The sequence below is a fragment of the Salvelinus namaycush genome, chromosome 4, assembly GCF_016432855.1.
Source record: "Salvelinus namaycush isolate Seneca chromosome 4, SaNama_1.0, whole genome shotgun sequence".
Taxonomy (NCBI): Eukaryota; Metazoa; Chordata; class Actinopteri; order Salmoniformes; family Salmonidae; genus Salvelinus; species Salvelinus namaycush.
In genome coordinates this window covers 69,690,243-69,705,655 of record NC_052310.1, presented here as the reverse complement: position 1 = coordinate 69,705,655, position 15,413 = coordinate 69,690,243, and the positions used below count along the sequence as shown (strand labels likewise).

Here is a 15,413-nt window from a genome sequence, read left to right as displayed (position 1 = left end):
AGACAAGTTCTCGGTGGTCTTGTTGACTTCTGTTACTTAACCTCAGCAATTTGAATATCTGTCTTTGAACCTAAACCTCGGCTCATCTTTAAATGTTGTTGTAGACCTCCATCTGCTACTGTTGTCTCTCTGGATTCTATTTTCGAATTGTTATCACAGAATGTCAACTCTGAGTTTGTCCTGATGGGTGATCTGAATCAGGACTGGTTAACATCTAGCTCTGATCAACTCTAAATTCTATGCAATACCTACAATCTCACTCAGATTGTCAACAGTGTAACTAGGTTAAATATAAAATGTCCTCTTTGATTGATTTGATCTTAACCAATACTCCTCATCGTTTTAATGCTTCTGGTATTTTTGCAAATGACATAAGTGATCACTGTGCTATTGCCTGTGTGTGAGATGGTAAAATTCCTAAGAAATTTCCAAGTGTCATTACGAAAAGAAACTGGAAACGGTTTGATATTCAAGGTGTTTTACAGGATGTGTCTAGCATTGAATGGAATTAAATGAAAGCAGACCACTACCTGAAATCTACTTCAGATAATTGAAATACTCCATCCAAATTTTAGCAAGTAGTGAAAGGTTTGGAGTGCAAAAAAGATACACAGCTTCCCAAACAATTGTTGGGAGACATACAGATTGTAACTGAGAGAACCTCCATTCTGAAAGCCTTGAATACTTTTTTAGATGCAGGCAGTTTATTTGAAAAGGTCAAAGGTATAATTGAGCCCCCTATGAATTTACCTGACACCCCTGTGCACTCCTTCACCAGGTTCCCCATTTCATCCTTCTCTGTTTCAGAAGTGTGTAAAGCCCTGAAAGAAATTGATGGAAAAAATCTCCTGGACCTGATGAACTATACCCCCGCTTCCTACACCTAGCTGCAGACATCATTGCTTCTCCTTAACATGTATTTTTAACATCACGCTTGATGTTAAAACCTCTCTGGGATATGTGGGACGGTAGCGTCCCACCTCGCCAATAGCCAGTGAAATTGCAGGGTGCCAAATTCAAATTTGAATATAAATATTCACTTACCTTTGATGATCTTCATCAGAATGCACTCCCAGGAATCCCAGTTCCACAATAAATGTTTGTTTTGTTCGATAAAGTCCATCATTTATGTCCAAATACCTCCTTTTTGTTTGCGCGTTTAGTACACATCCAAACTCAGGAGGCGCGGGCAAGTCCAGGCGAAAGTTCAGACGAAAAGTCATATTACAGTTCGTAGAAACATGTCAAACGAAGTATAGAATCAATCTTTAGGATGTTTTTATCATAAATCTTCAATAATGTTTCAACCGGAGAATTCCTTTGTCTGTAGAAATGCAATGGAACGCAGCTAACTCTCACGGGAGCGCGCGAGACTGAGCTCATGGCACTCTGCCAGACATCTGGTTGAAACAGCTCTCATTCACCCCTCCTTCACAGTATAAGCCTCAAACAAGTTTCTAAAGACTGTTGACATCTAGTGGAAGCCTTACGAAGTGCAATATGACCCCATAGACACTGTATATTCGATAGGCAATGACTTGAAAAACTTCAAACCTCAGATTTCCCACTTCCTGGTTGGATTTTTTCTCAGGTTTTTGCCTGCCATATGAGTTCTGTTATACTCACAGACATCATTCAAACAGTTTTAGAAACTTCAGAGTGTTTTCTATCCAAATCTACTAATTATATGCATATTCTAGCTTTTAGGCCTGAGTAGCAGGCAGTTTACTCTGGGCACATTTTTATCCAAGCTACTCAATACTGCCCCCCAGTCCCAAAGAAGTTAACGAAATCCCCAAGTTATGAAAATCTGCTTTTGTACTGCCTCTCCTGAAAGGTGGAGATCCTTCGCTACTTGACAATTATCGACCCATATCAAAATTGTCTGTACTGTCAAATGTACTGAGGTCCTTTGTTAGTAGGCAGCTAAAGGCCTACTTCCAAGAAAACAACATCTTAAATGGAATGCGAATCAGGTTTTTAGGTCTGGCCACAGCACTGTTTCATCAACATTGAAGGTTTTAAACTATATGGCATCTCTCTCTGTTTCTACAGTAGGGCTGACCCCATTTAGTCGACTGGTCGATTGTTTGGTCAATAGGCTGTTGGTCAACCGAAATGTCTTTAGTCGAGCAATCAATTTTGAGTCTCATAGCAAAGGGTCTGAATATTTATGTAAATACTTATCTTTTTTATTCTATAAAAAAAAAAAAAAATGTTTTCGCTTTGGCATTATGTGTGTAGATTTGAGGAAAACAATATATTTAATCAATTTTAGAATAAGGCTGTAACTTAACTAAATGTGGAAAAAGTCGAGGGTTCTGAATACTTTCAGAAAGTACTGTTGGGTACAGCCCTGATATACAGTGCTTTCAGAATGCAGTGTCGGGTACAGCCCTAATATACAGTGCTTTCAGAATGCAGTGTCGGGTACAGCCCTGATATACAGTGCTTTCAGAATGCAGTGTCGGGTACAGACCTGATATACAGTGCTTTCAGAATGCACTGTCGGGTACAGACCTGATATACAGTGCTTTCAGAATGCAGTGTCGGGTACAGACCTGATATACAGTGCTTTCAGAATGCACTGTCGGGTACAGCCCTGATATACAGTGCTTTCAGAATGCACTGTCGGGTACAGCCCTGATATACAGTGCTTTCAGAATGCACTGTCGGGTACAGACCTGATATACAGTGCTTTCAGAATGCAGTGTCGGGTACAGACCTGATATACAGTGCTTTCAGAATGCACTGTCGGGTACAGCCCTGATATACAGTGCTTTCAGAATGCACTGTCGGGTACAGCCCTGATATACAGTGCTTTCAGAATGCACTGTCGGGTACAGACCTGATATACAGTGCTTTCAGAATGCACTGTCGGGTACAGCCCTGATATACAGTGCTTTCAGAATGCACTGTCGGGTACAGCCCTGATATACAGTGCTTTCAGAATGCACTGTCGGGTACAGACCTGATATACAGTGCTTTCAGAAAGTACTGAAACCCCTTGACTTTTTCCACATTTTGTTGGTACAGGCTGAATTTAATATGGATCAAATGGATTTATTTGATATTTCGTGATATCCATTTGGTAGTTAGTCTTGTCCCATCGTTGCAACTCCTGTACGGACTCGGGAGAGGCGAAGGTCGAGAGCCATGCCAAGACACAATGCTTGCTTAACCCTTAATGTGTCGGAGGAAATACCCTACAGCTGTTGACCGTGTCAGCGGGCATGCTCCCGGCTTGCCACAGGAGTCGCTAGAGCGCGATGGGACAAGGACGTCCAAACCTTCCCCTAACCCAGACGACACTGGGCCAATTGTGCGCCGCCTCTTGAGTCTCCCAGTCATGGCCGGCTGCAACACAGCCCAGGATCGAACCCGGATCTGTAGTGAAGCCTCTAGCACTGCCTTATACCGCTGCGCCACTCGGGAAGCCCAAATGTTATATTTTTTTATTTAACCAGGCAAGTCAGTTAAGAACAAATTCTTATTTACAATGACGGCCTACCCCAGCCAAACCTGGATTACGCTCGGCAAATTGTGCTTTGCCTTATGGGACTCTCAATCATGGCCAGTTTTGATACAGCCTGGAATCGAACCTAGGTCGGTAGTGACGCCTCTAGCACTGAGATGCAGTGCCTTAGATGCTGCGCCACTCTGGAGCCCTGGCCTACACTGGTCTACACAATACTCCATAATGTCAAAGTGGCAAGCCTAAATATTTGTTATGGAAGCCTAAATATTTGTTATGGCAAGCCTAAATATGTTCAGGAGTACAAATGTGCTTAACAATTCACACAAGAAGTTGCATGGACTCACTCTGTGTGCAATAATATTGTTTAACATGATTTTTGAATGACTACCTCATCTCTGTACCGCACACATATAATTATCTGCAAGGTTCCTCAGTCAAACAGTGAATTTCAAGCACAGATTCAACTATAAAGACCAGGGAGGTTTTCCAATGCCTTGCAAAGAAGAGCACCTATAGGTAGATGGGTAAAAATAAATAAAACAGACATTGAATATTCCTTTGAGCATGATGAAGTTATTAATTATATTTTGAATTGTGTATAATACATCCAGTCACTACAAAGATACAGGCCTGCTGCCTAATTCAATTGCCGGAGAGGAAGGAAACTGCTCAAGGATTTCACCATGAGGCCAATGGTGACTTTAAAACAGTTAGAGTTTAATGGCTGTGATAGGAGAAAACTGAGGATGGATAAACAACATTATACTTACTCCACAATACTAACCTAAATTACAGAGTGAAAAGAAAAACTCCTTGTTCATTCTTCTGTGGATTGTTTTAATATGGCAGTTAGCAACCAACTTTAAGGTGCATTATCGCCACCAACTGGACTGCAGTGTGCACCTCAATCATCTCTCAATCACCCACATGGGTATATGCTTGTAAAAACCAATGAGTAGAGAGGTGGAACTTGCAGCGCGTCAAGCCTCTAAAATGGAACCAGGTTCTAAGTTCTAACCAAGTTCTATTTCGGTGCCTGGCTATGCCTGTTGAGACATACCAGCAGTTTGGATGAAATGATTGAATAACATGTACTGTTTGTGTACATTTATTTTGCAACGGTCACGCACGCAACGTGGGTGGTCTGGTTAGTGTGTAAAACAAAAGATATGTAGAAAAGATAAAGGAGCTATATATTTTTTAAATAAGATCATCTTTGATAAGTAACAGTCACCAATAACAATTAGACGGCCAGAGAGAATCTGTTATAGTCACTAAGCATAAGAACACAGTGTAAGCCATGGCAAAATGTGTAGAATTGCAGGAAATTCTGTGGTTAAAATCTTAGGGAAAACACTGTAACTGCGCCTGCCCATGCGGGAATGCTAACCTGCCTTTTCCATAGCAGGAGGGCACATTTGGAGTGATCAATGAGACACACCTGAGCTGTGGAATCCCCTCCGTTGCCTCTGGAACGCCAGACATTTATTACCTTTAATTAAATCGCACCGGAATTGTGTTTCGGCTTGCCAACTCGGATAACAACGGCCCTATCGTCCCTCCGAGAGCTCATCAGCCGGCTTTTTGAGATCTCCTGTCCCGGGTGTCCTTTGTGGGGTGGAATGGGAGGCGATAAGCAGGGTACAACGAGAGCGGGGAAGGAAGGCAGGGGTTGTTGTTGTTGTTAACAGCACCGTAATTCTCTTAGATTCTGATTTCCCCCCAAAACCAACCGTAAGCGTCCGCACAGGCCTTGTAAACACACATACTGCTACACACACTTCTGAGCATACACACGCTTGCGCCTCCCTCGTGCATAGAGTCTGTAGTGACAGTAAACAATCACATGAAACCTGTAGGGCTGCATGTATAATCCTGCTCCAGAGTTGGGCTGGGGTTTAGAAGGCTGTAAGCCTTGAGGTTTACACACACTCACACACACTTACTGGTCCAGTCTGATGCGCTTTCTCTCTCTCTGGGCCTTGATTCTGTTGTCTGTGTCTGCAGAGAGAACGAGGTCCTCAAGGTCCAGCTGAAGAAATATGTGGGGGCTGTTCAGATGCTGAAGAGAGAGGGGAGCCAGGGCAATGACACCGGTAAGACACCACGCACGCACGCTCGCGCAATGCTCCATATCTAAACAGGGCAGGAAAAATGTATTCTCTTATGCATGACAAGGTCAGTGTTGAGCCACCACTCAAGGATGTAGTAAGTGAATAATAAGCCTGGTTTGAGACATGCCTTTATGAAACATAATTAGTCCCCCCCTTCGTTACTTAGTAATTTTGGGTAATTTGGATTAAAGTGGCTTTCTCTCCTGTTGATTGGGGATATATCCACGCTGTGCAAAGGGTACAGATATAAGACTGTTATATCAAAGGCAAGCGGAATGGACATGGCAATTTAGGGAGACAGAATGCCTAATGACATTTTGGGGGTAGAGACTGTGGTTATCAGTATTGATCTCGGTTTCTGTGGACACTATCTCCCGCCTACAGGGTTTTGACTAGATGGGATACAGCTTTTGTCAGATTTGACTTTTCACAGCAAGATGACGCCGTCAGACATGGCAGCTCTGCTTCTAGCGCCTAAGCAATGTTGCATTTTTATTTTTGTTATATTTCTTACATTATTAGCCCAGAAAGATTTTTTTGTGTTATTACATACAGCCGGAAATAACTTTTGGATATCAGAGCGGCGGTAACTCACCGGCATTACGAACAGGAATATGACTTTCCCAAATTAGAACCTTTGTTCGTACACCCCAGGGCAATTGAACTTATCCCAGAAGCTGCTCCAAGACGCCACCGGCAGAGAAGAGGTATTTGGAGTGGACTTCTAGTCCGACTCAGGAGGCAGGCACACCATCCACCGCTTCCGAGTATATTACTCCCTAATGTTCAGTCTCTGGAAAATAAAGTAGACGAGCTCAGGGCGAGGATCTCCTTCCAGAGAGACATCAGGGACTGTAACATACTCTGTTTCATGGAATCATGGCTCTCAGGATATACTGTCCCGATCCATACAGCCAGCTGGGTTCTCAGTTCATCGCGCAGACAGAAATAAAGAACTCACCGGGAAGAAAGGCGGGGATGTATGTTTCATGATTAACTGCTCATGGTGTGATTGTGATAACGTACAGAAATGATTTTATTTACCCGACCTAGAACACTTCAATCAAATGCCGACCATGTTACCTTCCAAGAGAATTATCTTCTGTTACAGTCACAGCCGTGTATATTCCCCCTCATGCCGATACCATGACGGCCCTCAAGGAACTACGTTGGACTTTATGCAAACTGGAAACCACATATCCTGAGGCCACATTTATTGTAGCTGGGGATTTTAACAAAGCAAATTTGAGGAAAAAACGACCAAAGTTTTATCAACACATTGACTGTAGTACTCAATTAGGAAAACCATTAGATAACTGCTACTCGCCTTTTCAAGACGCCTACAAGTACCTCCCCCGTCCTCCCTTTGGCAAATCAGATCACGACTCCATTTTACTCCTCTCTTGGCTAGATGGCAGCTTTCGCAAAACTGAAAGCGCTAACCAACGCATTTAACCATGGCAAAGTGACTGGGAATATGGTTGAATACAAACAGTATAGTTATTCCCTCCGTAAGGCAATCAAACAGGCAAAACGTCAGTACAGAGACAAAGTGGAATCGCAATTCAACGGCTCCGACATGAGACGTTTGTGGCAGGGTCTACAGACGATCATGGATTACAAAGGGAAATACAGCCACGTCGCGGACACCGTCTTGCTCCCAGACAAGCTTAACACCTTCACCCGTTTTGAGGATAACACAGTGCCACCACCGCGGCCCGCTCCCAAGGGCTGTGGGCTCGTGTCCTCCGTGGCCGACGTGAGTAAATCATTTAAGGCCTGCCTTACAACAGGCCTACAAGCCCTCAGTCCAGCCTCTCTCAGCATATAACGGACAGTCTGAGCACTGATGGAGGGATTGTGCGTTCCTGGTGTAACTCGGCAGTTGTTGCCATCCTGTACCTGTCCCGCAGGTGTGATGTTCAGATGTACCGATCCTGTGCAGGTGTTACGCGTGGTCTGCCACTGCGAGGACGATCAGCTGTCCGTCCTGTCTCCCTGTAGCGCTGTCTTAGGCGTCTCACAGTACGGACATTGCAATTTATTGCCCTGGCCACATCTGCGGTCCTCATGCCTCCTTGCAGCATGCCTAAGACACGTTCACGCAGATGAGCAGGGACCCTGGGCATCTTTCTTTTAGTGTTTTTCAGAGTCAGTAGAACGGCCTCTTTAGTGTCCTAAGTTTTCATAACTGTGACCTTAATTGCCTACGGTCTGTAAGCTGTTAGTGTCTTAACGACCGTTCCACGGGTGCATGTTCATTAATTGTTTATGGTTCATTGAACAAGCATGGGAAACGGTGTTTAAACCCTTTACAATAAAGATCTGTAAAGTTATTTGGATTCTTACGAATTATCTTTGAAAGACAGGGTCCTGAAAAAGGGCTGTTTCTTTTTTTTCTGAGTGTTTGTGAGCAATAACATTTGATTTGAACTTATGCAGCAGGTTAGGATTATTTAAATAGCAGGTTAGGATATTTAGTTTACGTTAGGAAAATAGTTATTTCTACTTTTGACATTCATTTGACAAGCTGTATCCATTCTAGCCATGACCCTCCTACAGAGACATGGATTCTCCTCAGGCACAGAGATGCCTAGGATATCAGGAGCATTGCTTTTGTGTAAAAAATTCAAATATACATGGCCAGGATTGGAAGTCTGTCAATCTAATTGACAGACCTCCTGCGTGGGGGTAATACTTTTTTATTCTAGTTTGTTGGTTTGAATGTAATGTTTTTTTCTTTGACTTGGCTTCTGGCACTACTTAAGGGGAAACATGCACACAAGGGTTAGAAAAACATCCCAGACACGTTGCATCTCATCTCTCAGGTCTCAGCAATGACTCTAGCAGTCAGAGTCGTCAAATCTCCAACATGGATGTTTAAGTCTATGGTGACACACAGAGCAATGCTCTGGGACACTGACAACGTGGAATAATGAATGGATTTCCGGAAGGCTGTAGAATTCTGACAGCATTTCCACACTAATTAAGGGCCTCGGCACAGCCGCCGCCTTGTGAATTACCCACAATCCTCCTCAGCCTTTCATGGTTCCCAGTGGAGTCAGGCCACACAGTGTACATAGTGACGCTCTTGATGTAAATATCCCAATTTGGTTTTCCCTTGTTCTCTTTCGCCTGTTCTTCTCCCTCTCTTTGTGTATCTGTCTCTGTCTGTCTAAAGTGTAGAAGACAGGCATACTAAATCCCTTTTACATCTGAGTCTAAATGATTTCCACCTGCATCCCTTCAGTCCCTATTGCTAATGATGTGCCATACTCCATCAGGCTTTGGTGTTGAGTTGCAGCTGAAAGAGACGACAGGGGAAACACTGAATTGATACACAAGCGCTACAATGCGTGCTTTGTTTCATCATGTCCTGTCAACGCTGTTTGCCTGATCATCGCACAGCCTTTTGAAACTCCTCTAATGATACAGCTCAATACAGATGTGATCTTCTGAACGCAGCTCAGGCAGAGACAGGCTACTAACAACCCCTCTGAAACAGCTTTCCGCTCTGGATAAACTCCAACGCTGTTTTCTCTTCCCTCCTCCTGACGTCTCGTCTATCCACGTTTGTTTGGACTGTCCCCAGCTGTTGTCGCAGATTGGGTGTGTGTGTGTCACGGTGTCTGTTATTGCTGTGTGACTGACTGAACGTGGTGTGAAGGGAAAGCACAGCAAACTGTTCCCATGTATATCATTATGTATGGTTATGGGATGAGTCAGCGTATGGTATCATTAGTACGGTGTATATTCTCTTGCGATATACTTCAATTTCTGAGTTTGCAATAAATATGAACACTGTATTTCTATACAGAATGTTTAGCTTAGCTCGCTGTAGGCTTGAGAGATGCAACATTTTTGCAGGGATTTCCCAAACTTTCATGTATCAAATACAATCAAGTAAGCAAAATCCAGTACTAATAAACTGTGAAACGCTGGTCACAAAGGCATGATAAAAGGGGGTCAACTTTCTCTGGCCGTAGGTCAGGATTCAAGCTCCTTCATTTCATCTTTTTGATTCTCTCCTTCCTTCCTGTTTACATTTCACACATTCATCTCAAATTCATATTTCCTCCTTTTCTCCTAAATTTGATTCAGGCTCTCTCTGACCCCTGCTAGATTAGTCTAATAAAGCGTCTCACTTCATACACTTTAATACGGCGGTGATTAAAAAACAAATCAACACATAGTGGAGTCGTCACTTCTCCTGCTCATTTGACAGACAGACAGACATGCTACCTAATGAGTGAAGCAACCAGCAGCATTTTCCACCTACGCGACTCAGGCGGCCAGAGAAATGTTAATAACACTATGTTACTAATTCATCCCGGAGGTTGGGATGGGACGAGTGTTTATTAAGCAGAAGGTGTGTGTAGGTGAGACTGGGGTTTGTGCCACAGCCATGGAGCCAGTGGTGTGGAGTGTGTGTGTGTTTTATGAGTAGGTGTGTATATGGTTATCTATTTTGCTTGGATAGGTCTTCATCAAACAGTTTTTGTATTTGGTAGTTGCGAGAAGAGAGGTGTGAGAGGCTGGTTTATTAAACCAGAAGGTGTGAACGTTGTGTGTGTGTGTGTGTGTGTGAACGTTGGGGGGGGGGGGTCTGGGAACGTTGGGGGGGATGTGTCTGAGCGTTGGGGGGTGTCTGTGAGCGTTTTGTGGGGTGTTTCAGCGTTGGGGTGTGAGGTTCTTTTTTAAATATTTTTTTTACCAGCTGGTGTGTGTTACCTGGGTGAAGGGGTGTGACAGAGACCGATGAGCCCAGATGGTCAGCAAGAAGGGGGCGGAGCAGCAGGTCTCATCACCTAATCAACGATCACATCTGACTCATAATGTACTGCACCACCCTACCTGACAAAGCTCATAAAGGGCTTCAGTAAAGGTGAGGGGGCAGAGGGGATGGCTGAGGGGGGAGATGATGGAAGGTCAGGGGATGGCTGAGGGTGAGAAGAGAGGGCTTCAGGCTTCTGCAGGGAAACACACATGAAGGGATTACATCTGGCTCCAGTCTAGTGTATTAAAAGGGTAGCCAGTAATTTACTGCATGACTGCCCAGACTGATAAAACACACAGCTCCCATTGATACTGCAGAGGAGAGGAGGGCCAAACACTATTCACCTATTGCTGCTCTTTTGACCCTATGATCACTCGGCTACACAGCTGATGCACCCTGGACTGTTTCAATAACACGGTACTTCATTTTGTTTACCTGTCGGCCCCAGCCTCAAACTCAGGTCCTGTACGTACCTGATTGACCCGCTCTGCCCATTCATCGCCATTTACCCGTTGTTGTCTTAGCTCTCCTGATCAACACCTGTGACTGCTTTATGCCTCTCTCTAATGTCAATATGCCTTGTCTACTGCTGTCTCAGCTAGTTCTTATTGTTTTATTTCACTGTATAGCCCTCAGTCCCACTCAATGCCTTCGATAGCTCTTTTGTCCCACCCCACACACATGCGGAGACCTCACCTGGCTAAATGAGAACTTGTTCTCAACTAGACTACCTGGTTAAATAAAGGTGAAATAAACTGGTGCCTCCAGAGAGGAAACCTCTCTCATCGTCACTAAACGCCTAGGTTTACCTCCACTGTACTCACATCCTACCATACCATTGTCTGTACATTATGCCCTGAATCTTTTCTACCACGCCCAGAAATCTGCTCCTTTTAATCTCTGTCCCCAACGCACTAGACGACCAGTTCTTATAGCCTTTAGCCGTACCCTTATCCTACTCCTCCTCTGTTTCTCTGGTGATGTAGAGGTTAACCCAGGCCCTGTAGCCCCCAGTTCCACTCCTATTCCCCAGGCACTATCATTTGTTGACTTCTGTAACTGTAAAAGCCTTGGTTTCATGCATGTCAACATTAGAAGTCTCCTCCCTAAGTTTGTTTTATTCACTGCTTTAGCACACTCCGCCAACCCTGATGTCCTAGCCATGTCTAAATCCTGGCTTAGGAAGGCCACCAAAAATTCTGATATTTCCATCCAACTACAACATTTCCCGCCAAGATAGAACTGTCAAAGGGGGTGGAGTTGCAATCTACTGCAGAGAGAGCCTGCAGAGTTCTGTCATGCTATCCAGGTCTGTACCCAAACAGTTTGAGCTTCTACTTTAAAAAATCCACCTTTCCAGAAAAAAGTCTCTCACTGTTGCCGCTTGTTATAGACCCCCCTCAGCCCCCAGCTGTGCCCTGGACACCATATGTGAGTTGATTGCCCCCCATTTATCTTCAGAGTTTGTACTGTTAGGTGACATGAACTGGGATATGCTTAACACCCCGGCCGTCCTACAATCTAAGCTAGATGCCCTCAATCTCACACAAACTATCAAGGAACCTACCAGGTACAACCCTAAATCCGTAAACACGGGCACCCTCATAGATATCATCCTGACCAACCTGCCCTATAAATACACCTCTGCTGTCTTCAACCAGGATCTCAGCGATCACTGCCTCATTTCCTGCGTCTGTAATGGGTCCGTGGTCAAACGACCACCCCTCATCACTGTCAAACACTCCCTAAAACACTTCAGCGAGCAGGCCTTTCTAATCAACCTGGCCCGGGTATCCTGGAAGGATATTGACATTCCGTCAGTAGAGGATGCCTGGTTATTCTTTAAAAGTGCTTTGCTCACCATCTGAAATAAGCATGCCCCATTAAAAAAAATTTGAACTAAGAACAGATATAGCCCTTGGTTCACTCCAGACTTGACTGCCCTTGACCAGCACAAAAACATCCTGTGGCGTACTGCATTAGCATCGAATATCCCCCGCGATATGCAACTTTTCAGGGAAGTTAGGAACTAATACACACAGGCAGTTAGGAAAGCAATGGCTAGCTTTTTCGAACAGAATTTTGCATCCTGTAGCACAAACTCCAAAATGTTCTGGGACACTAAAGTCTACGGAGAAGAAGAGCACCTCCTCCCAGCTGCCCACTGCACTGAGGCTAGGAAACACTGTCACCGCCGATAAATGTACGATAATCAATCATTTCAATAAGCATTTTTCTATGGCTGGCCATGCTTTCCACCTGGCTACCCCAACAGCTCTGTACCCCCCACAGCAACTTGCCCAAGCCTCCCCCATTTCTCCTTTTCCCAAATCCAGATAGCTGATGTTGTGAAAGAGCTGCAAAATCTGGACCCCCACAAATCAGCTGGGCTAGACAATCTGGACCCTCTCTTCCTAAAATTATTCGCCGCAATTGTTGCAACCCCTATTACTAGCCTGTTCAACCTCTCTTTCGTATCGTCTGAGATCCCTAAAGATTGGAAAGCTGCTGCGTGTGCAATCTGGTTTCTGAGCTGGTCATGGGTGCACCTCAGCCACGCTCAAGGTCCTAAATGATATCCTAACCGCCATCGATAAAAGACAATACTGTGCAGCCGTCTTCATTGACCTGGCCAAGGCTTTCGACTCTGTCAATCACCACATTCTTATCGGCAGACTCAACAGTCTTGGTTTCTCAAATGATTGCCTCGCTTGGTTCACCAACTACTTCTCAGATAGAGTTCAGTGTGTCAAATCGGAGTGCCTGTTGTCCGGACCTCTGGCAGTCTCTATGGGGGTGCCAAAGGGTTCAATTCTCAGACCGACTCTTTTCTCTGTATATATATCAATGATGTCGCTCTTGCTGCTGGTGATTCTCTGGTCCACCTCTACGCAGACAACACCATTCTGTATACTTCTGGCCCTTCTTTGGACACTTAACTTCTCTGCGCTACGGATCCCTTTTACGGGATCATTTTCCTAAACAACCGCTGAATTGCAGGGCGCAAAATTTTACAATTTTTTTTTATAATCATGCAATCACAAGTGAAATATACCAAAACACAGCTTAGCTTGTTGTTAATCCACCTATCGTGTCAGATTTTGAAAATATGCTTTACAGCGAAAGCAATCCAAGCTTTTGTGAGTATCAATCAATGCTAGAACAGCTAGCCCCAAATTAGCATGGTCATGAAAGTCAGAAAAGCAATAAAATTAATCGCTTACCTTTGATAATCTTCGGATGTTTGCACTCACGAGACTCCCAGTTACACAAATGTTCTTTTTGTTCGATAAATATTACTTTTATAACAGAAAAACGCCATTTGGGTTGCGCGTCATGTTCAGAAAACTACAGCCTCGTTCCGGTCCTGAAAGCCAGAAGAAAATTCCCAAACGTATCAGATTCAAAAATATTACTAAAAATATTTATAATCATGCAATCACAAGTGAAATATACCAAAACACAGCTTAGCTTGTTGTTAATCCACCTATCGTGTCAAATTTTGAAAATATGCTTTGCAACGAAAGCAATCTAAGCTTTTGTGAGTGTATCAATCAATGCTGGAACAGTTAGCCTTATATTAGCTTGGTTAGCTTGGTCACAAAAGTCAGAAAAGCAATACAATTAATCGCTTTGATAATCTTCGGATGTTTGCACTCACGAGACTCCCAGTTACACAACAAATGTTCTTTTTGTTCGATAAATATTACTTTGATAACAAAAAAACGCCATTTGGGTTGCGCGTTATGTTCAGAAAACCAAAGCCTTGTTCCGTTCGACGAAAATTCCAAAAAGTATCCGTAATGGTCGTAGAAACATGTCAAATGTTTTTTATAATCAATCCTCAGGTTGTTTTTAACAAACATAATCGATAATATTTAAACCGGACCGTAACCTACTCAATAAGAGAGAAAAAGAAAATGGGGAGCTACCCTCTCACGCGCAGGAACTAATCTGAGGACACCTTACTACTTTTGAAAAATCTCGCTAATTTTTCAAAATAAAAGCCTGAAACTATGTCTAAAGCCTGGTCACAGCCTGAGGAAGCCATTGGAAAAGGAATCTGGTTGATACCCCTTTAAATGGAAGAAAGACGCCAGGAAACACAGATAAAAAAAAAAAAAAAGAATCACTTCCGGGTTATATTTTTACTCAGGTTTTCGCCTGCAGAATCAGTTTTGTTATACTCACAGACAATATTTTAACAGTTTTGGAAACGTTGGAGTGTTTTCTATCCTAATCTGTAAATTATATGCATATTCTACGATCTGGACCTGAGAAATAGTCCGTTTACCTTGGGAACGTTATTAAAAAAAATATGGCCCCTACCGTCAAGAGGTTAACAAACCTCCAGACAAGCTTCAATGCCATACAACACTCCTTCCGTGGCCTCCAACTGTTCTTAAATGCAAGTAAAACTAAATGCATGCTCTTCAACCAATTGCTGCCTGCACCCTCCCACTCGCCCGTCTAGCGTCACTACTCTGGACGATTCTGACTTGGAATATGTGGACAATTACAAATACCTAGGTGTCTGGTTAGACTGTAAACTCTCCTTCCAGACTCGCATTAAGCATCTGCAATACAAAATTAAATCTAGAATTGGCTTCCTATTTCGCAACAAAGCATCCTTCACTCATGCTGCCAAACATACCCGGATAAACTGACTATCTTACCGATCCTTGACTTTGGCGATGTAATTTACAAAATAGCCTCCAACACCCTACTCAACAAATTGGATGCAGTCTATCACAGTGCCATCCATTTTGTCACCAAAGTCCCATATACTAACCACCACTGCGACCTGTATGCTCTCGTTGGCTGGCCCTCGCTTCATATTCATCGCCAAACCCACTGGCTCCAGGTCATCTAAGTCTTTGCTAGGTGAAGCCCCGCCTTATCTCAGCTCACTGGTCACCATAGCAGCACCCACCTGTAGCATGCGCTCCAGCAGGTATATTTCACTGGTCATCCCCAAAGCCAGCTACTCCTTTGGCCGCCTTCCAGTTCTCTGCTGCCAATGACTGGAACGAACAGCAAAAGT

The 15,413-nt window shown here is 43.8% G+C and overlaps 1 protein-coding gene across 1 annotated transcript in view; it reads left to right on the top strand.

The window, feature by feature from the left end:
- The window catches only part of LOC120046762 (sorting nexin-29-like), a 165,725-nt gene that overhangs the window by 37,584 nt on the left and 112,728 nt on the right, over positions 1-15,413 (top strand). The window contains exon 14 of the mRNA XM_038992250.1: positions 5,486-5,574. Coding sequence (XP_038848178.1) covers positions 5,486-5,574 — 89 coding nt within the window. The remainder of the gene's footprint in view (positions 1-5,485; positions 5,575-15,413) is intronic.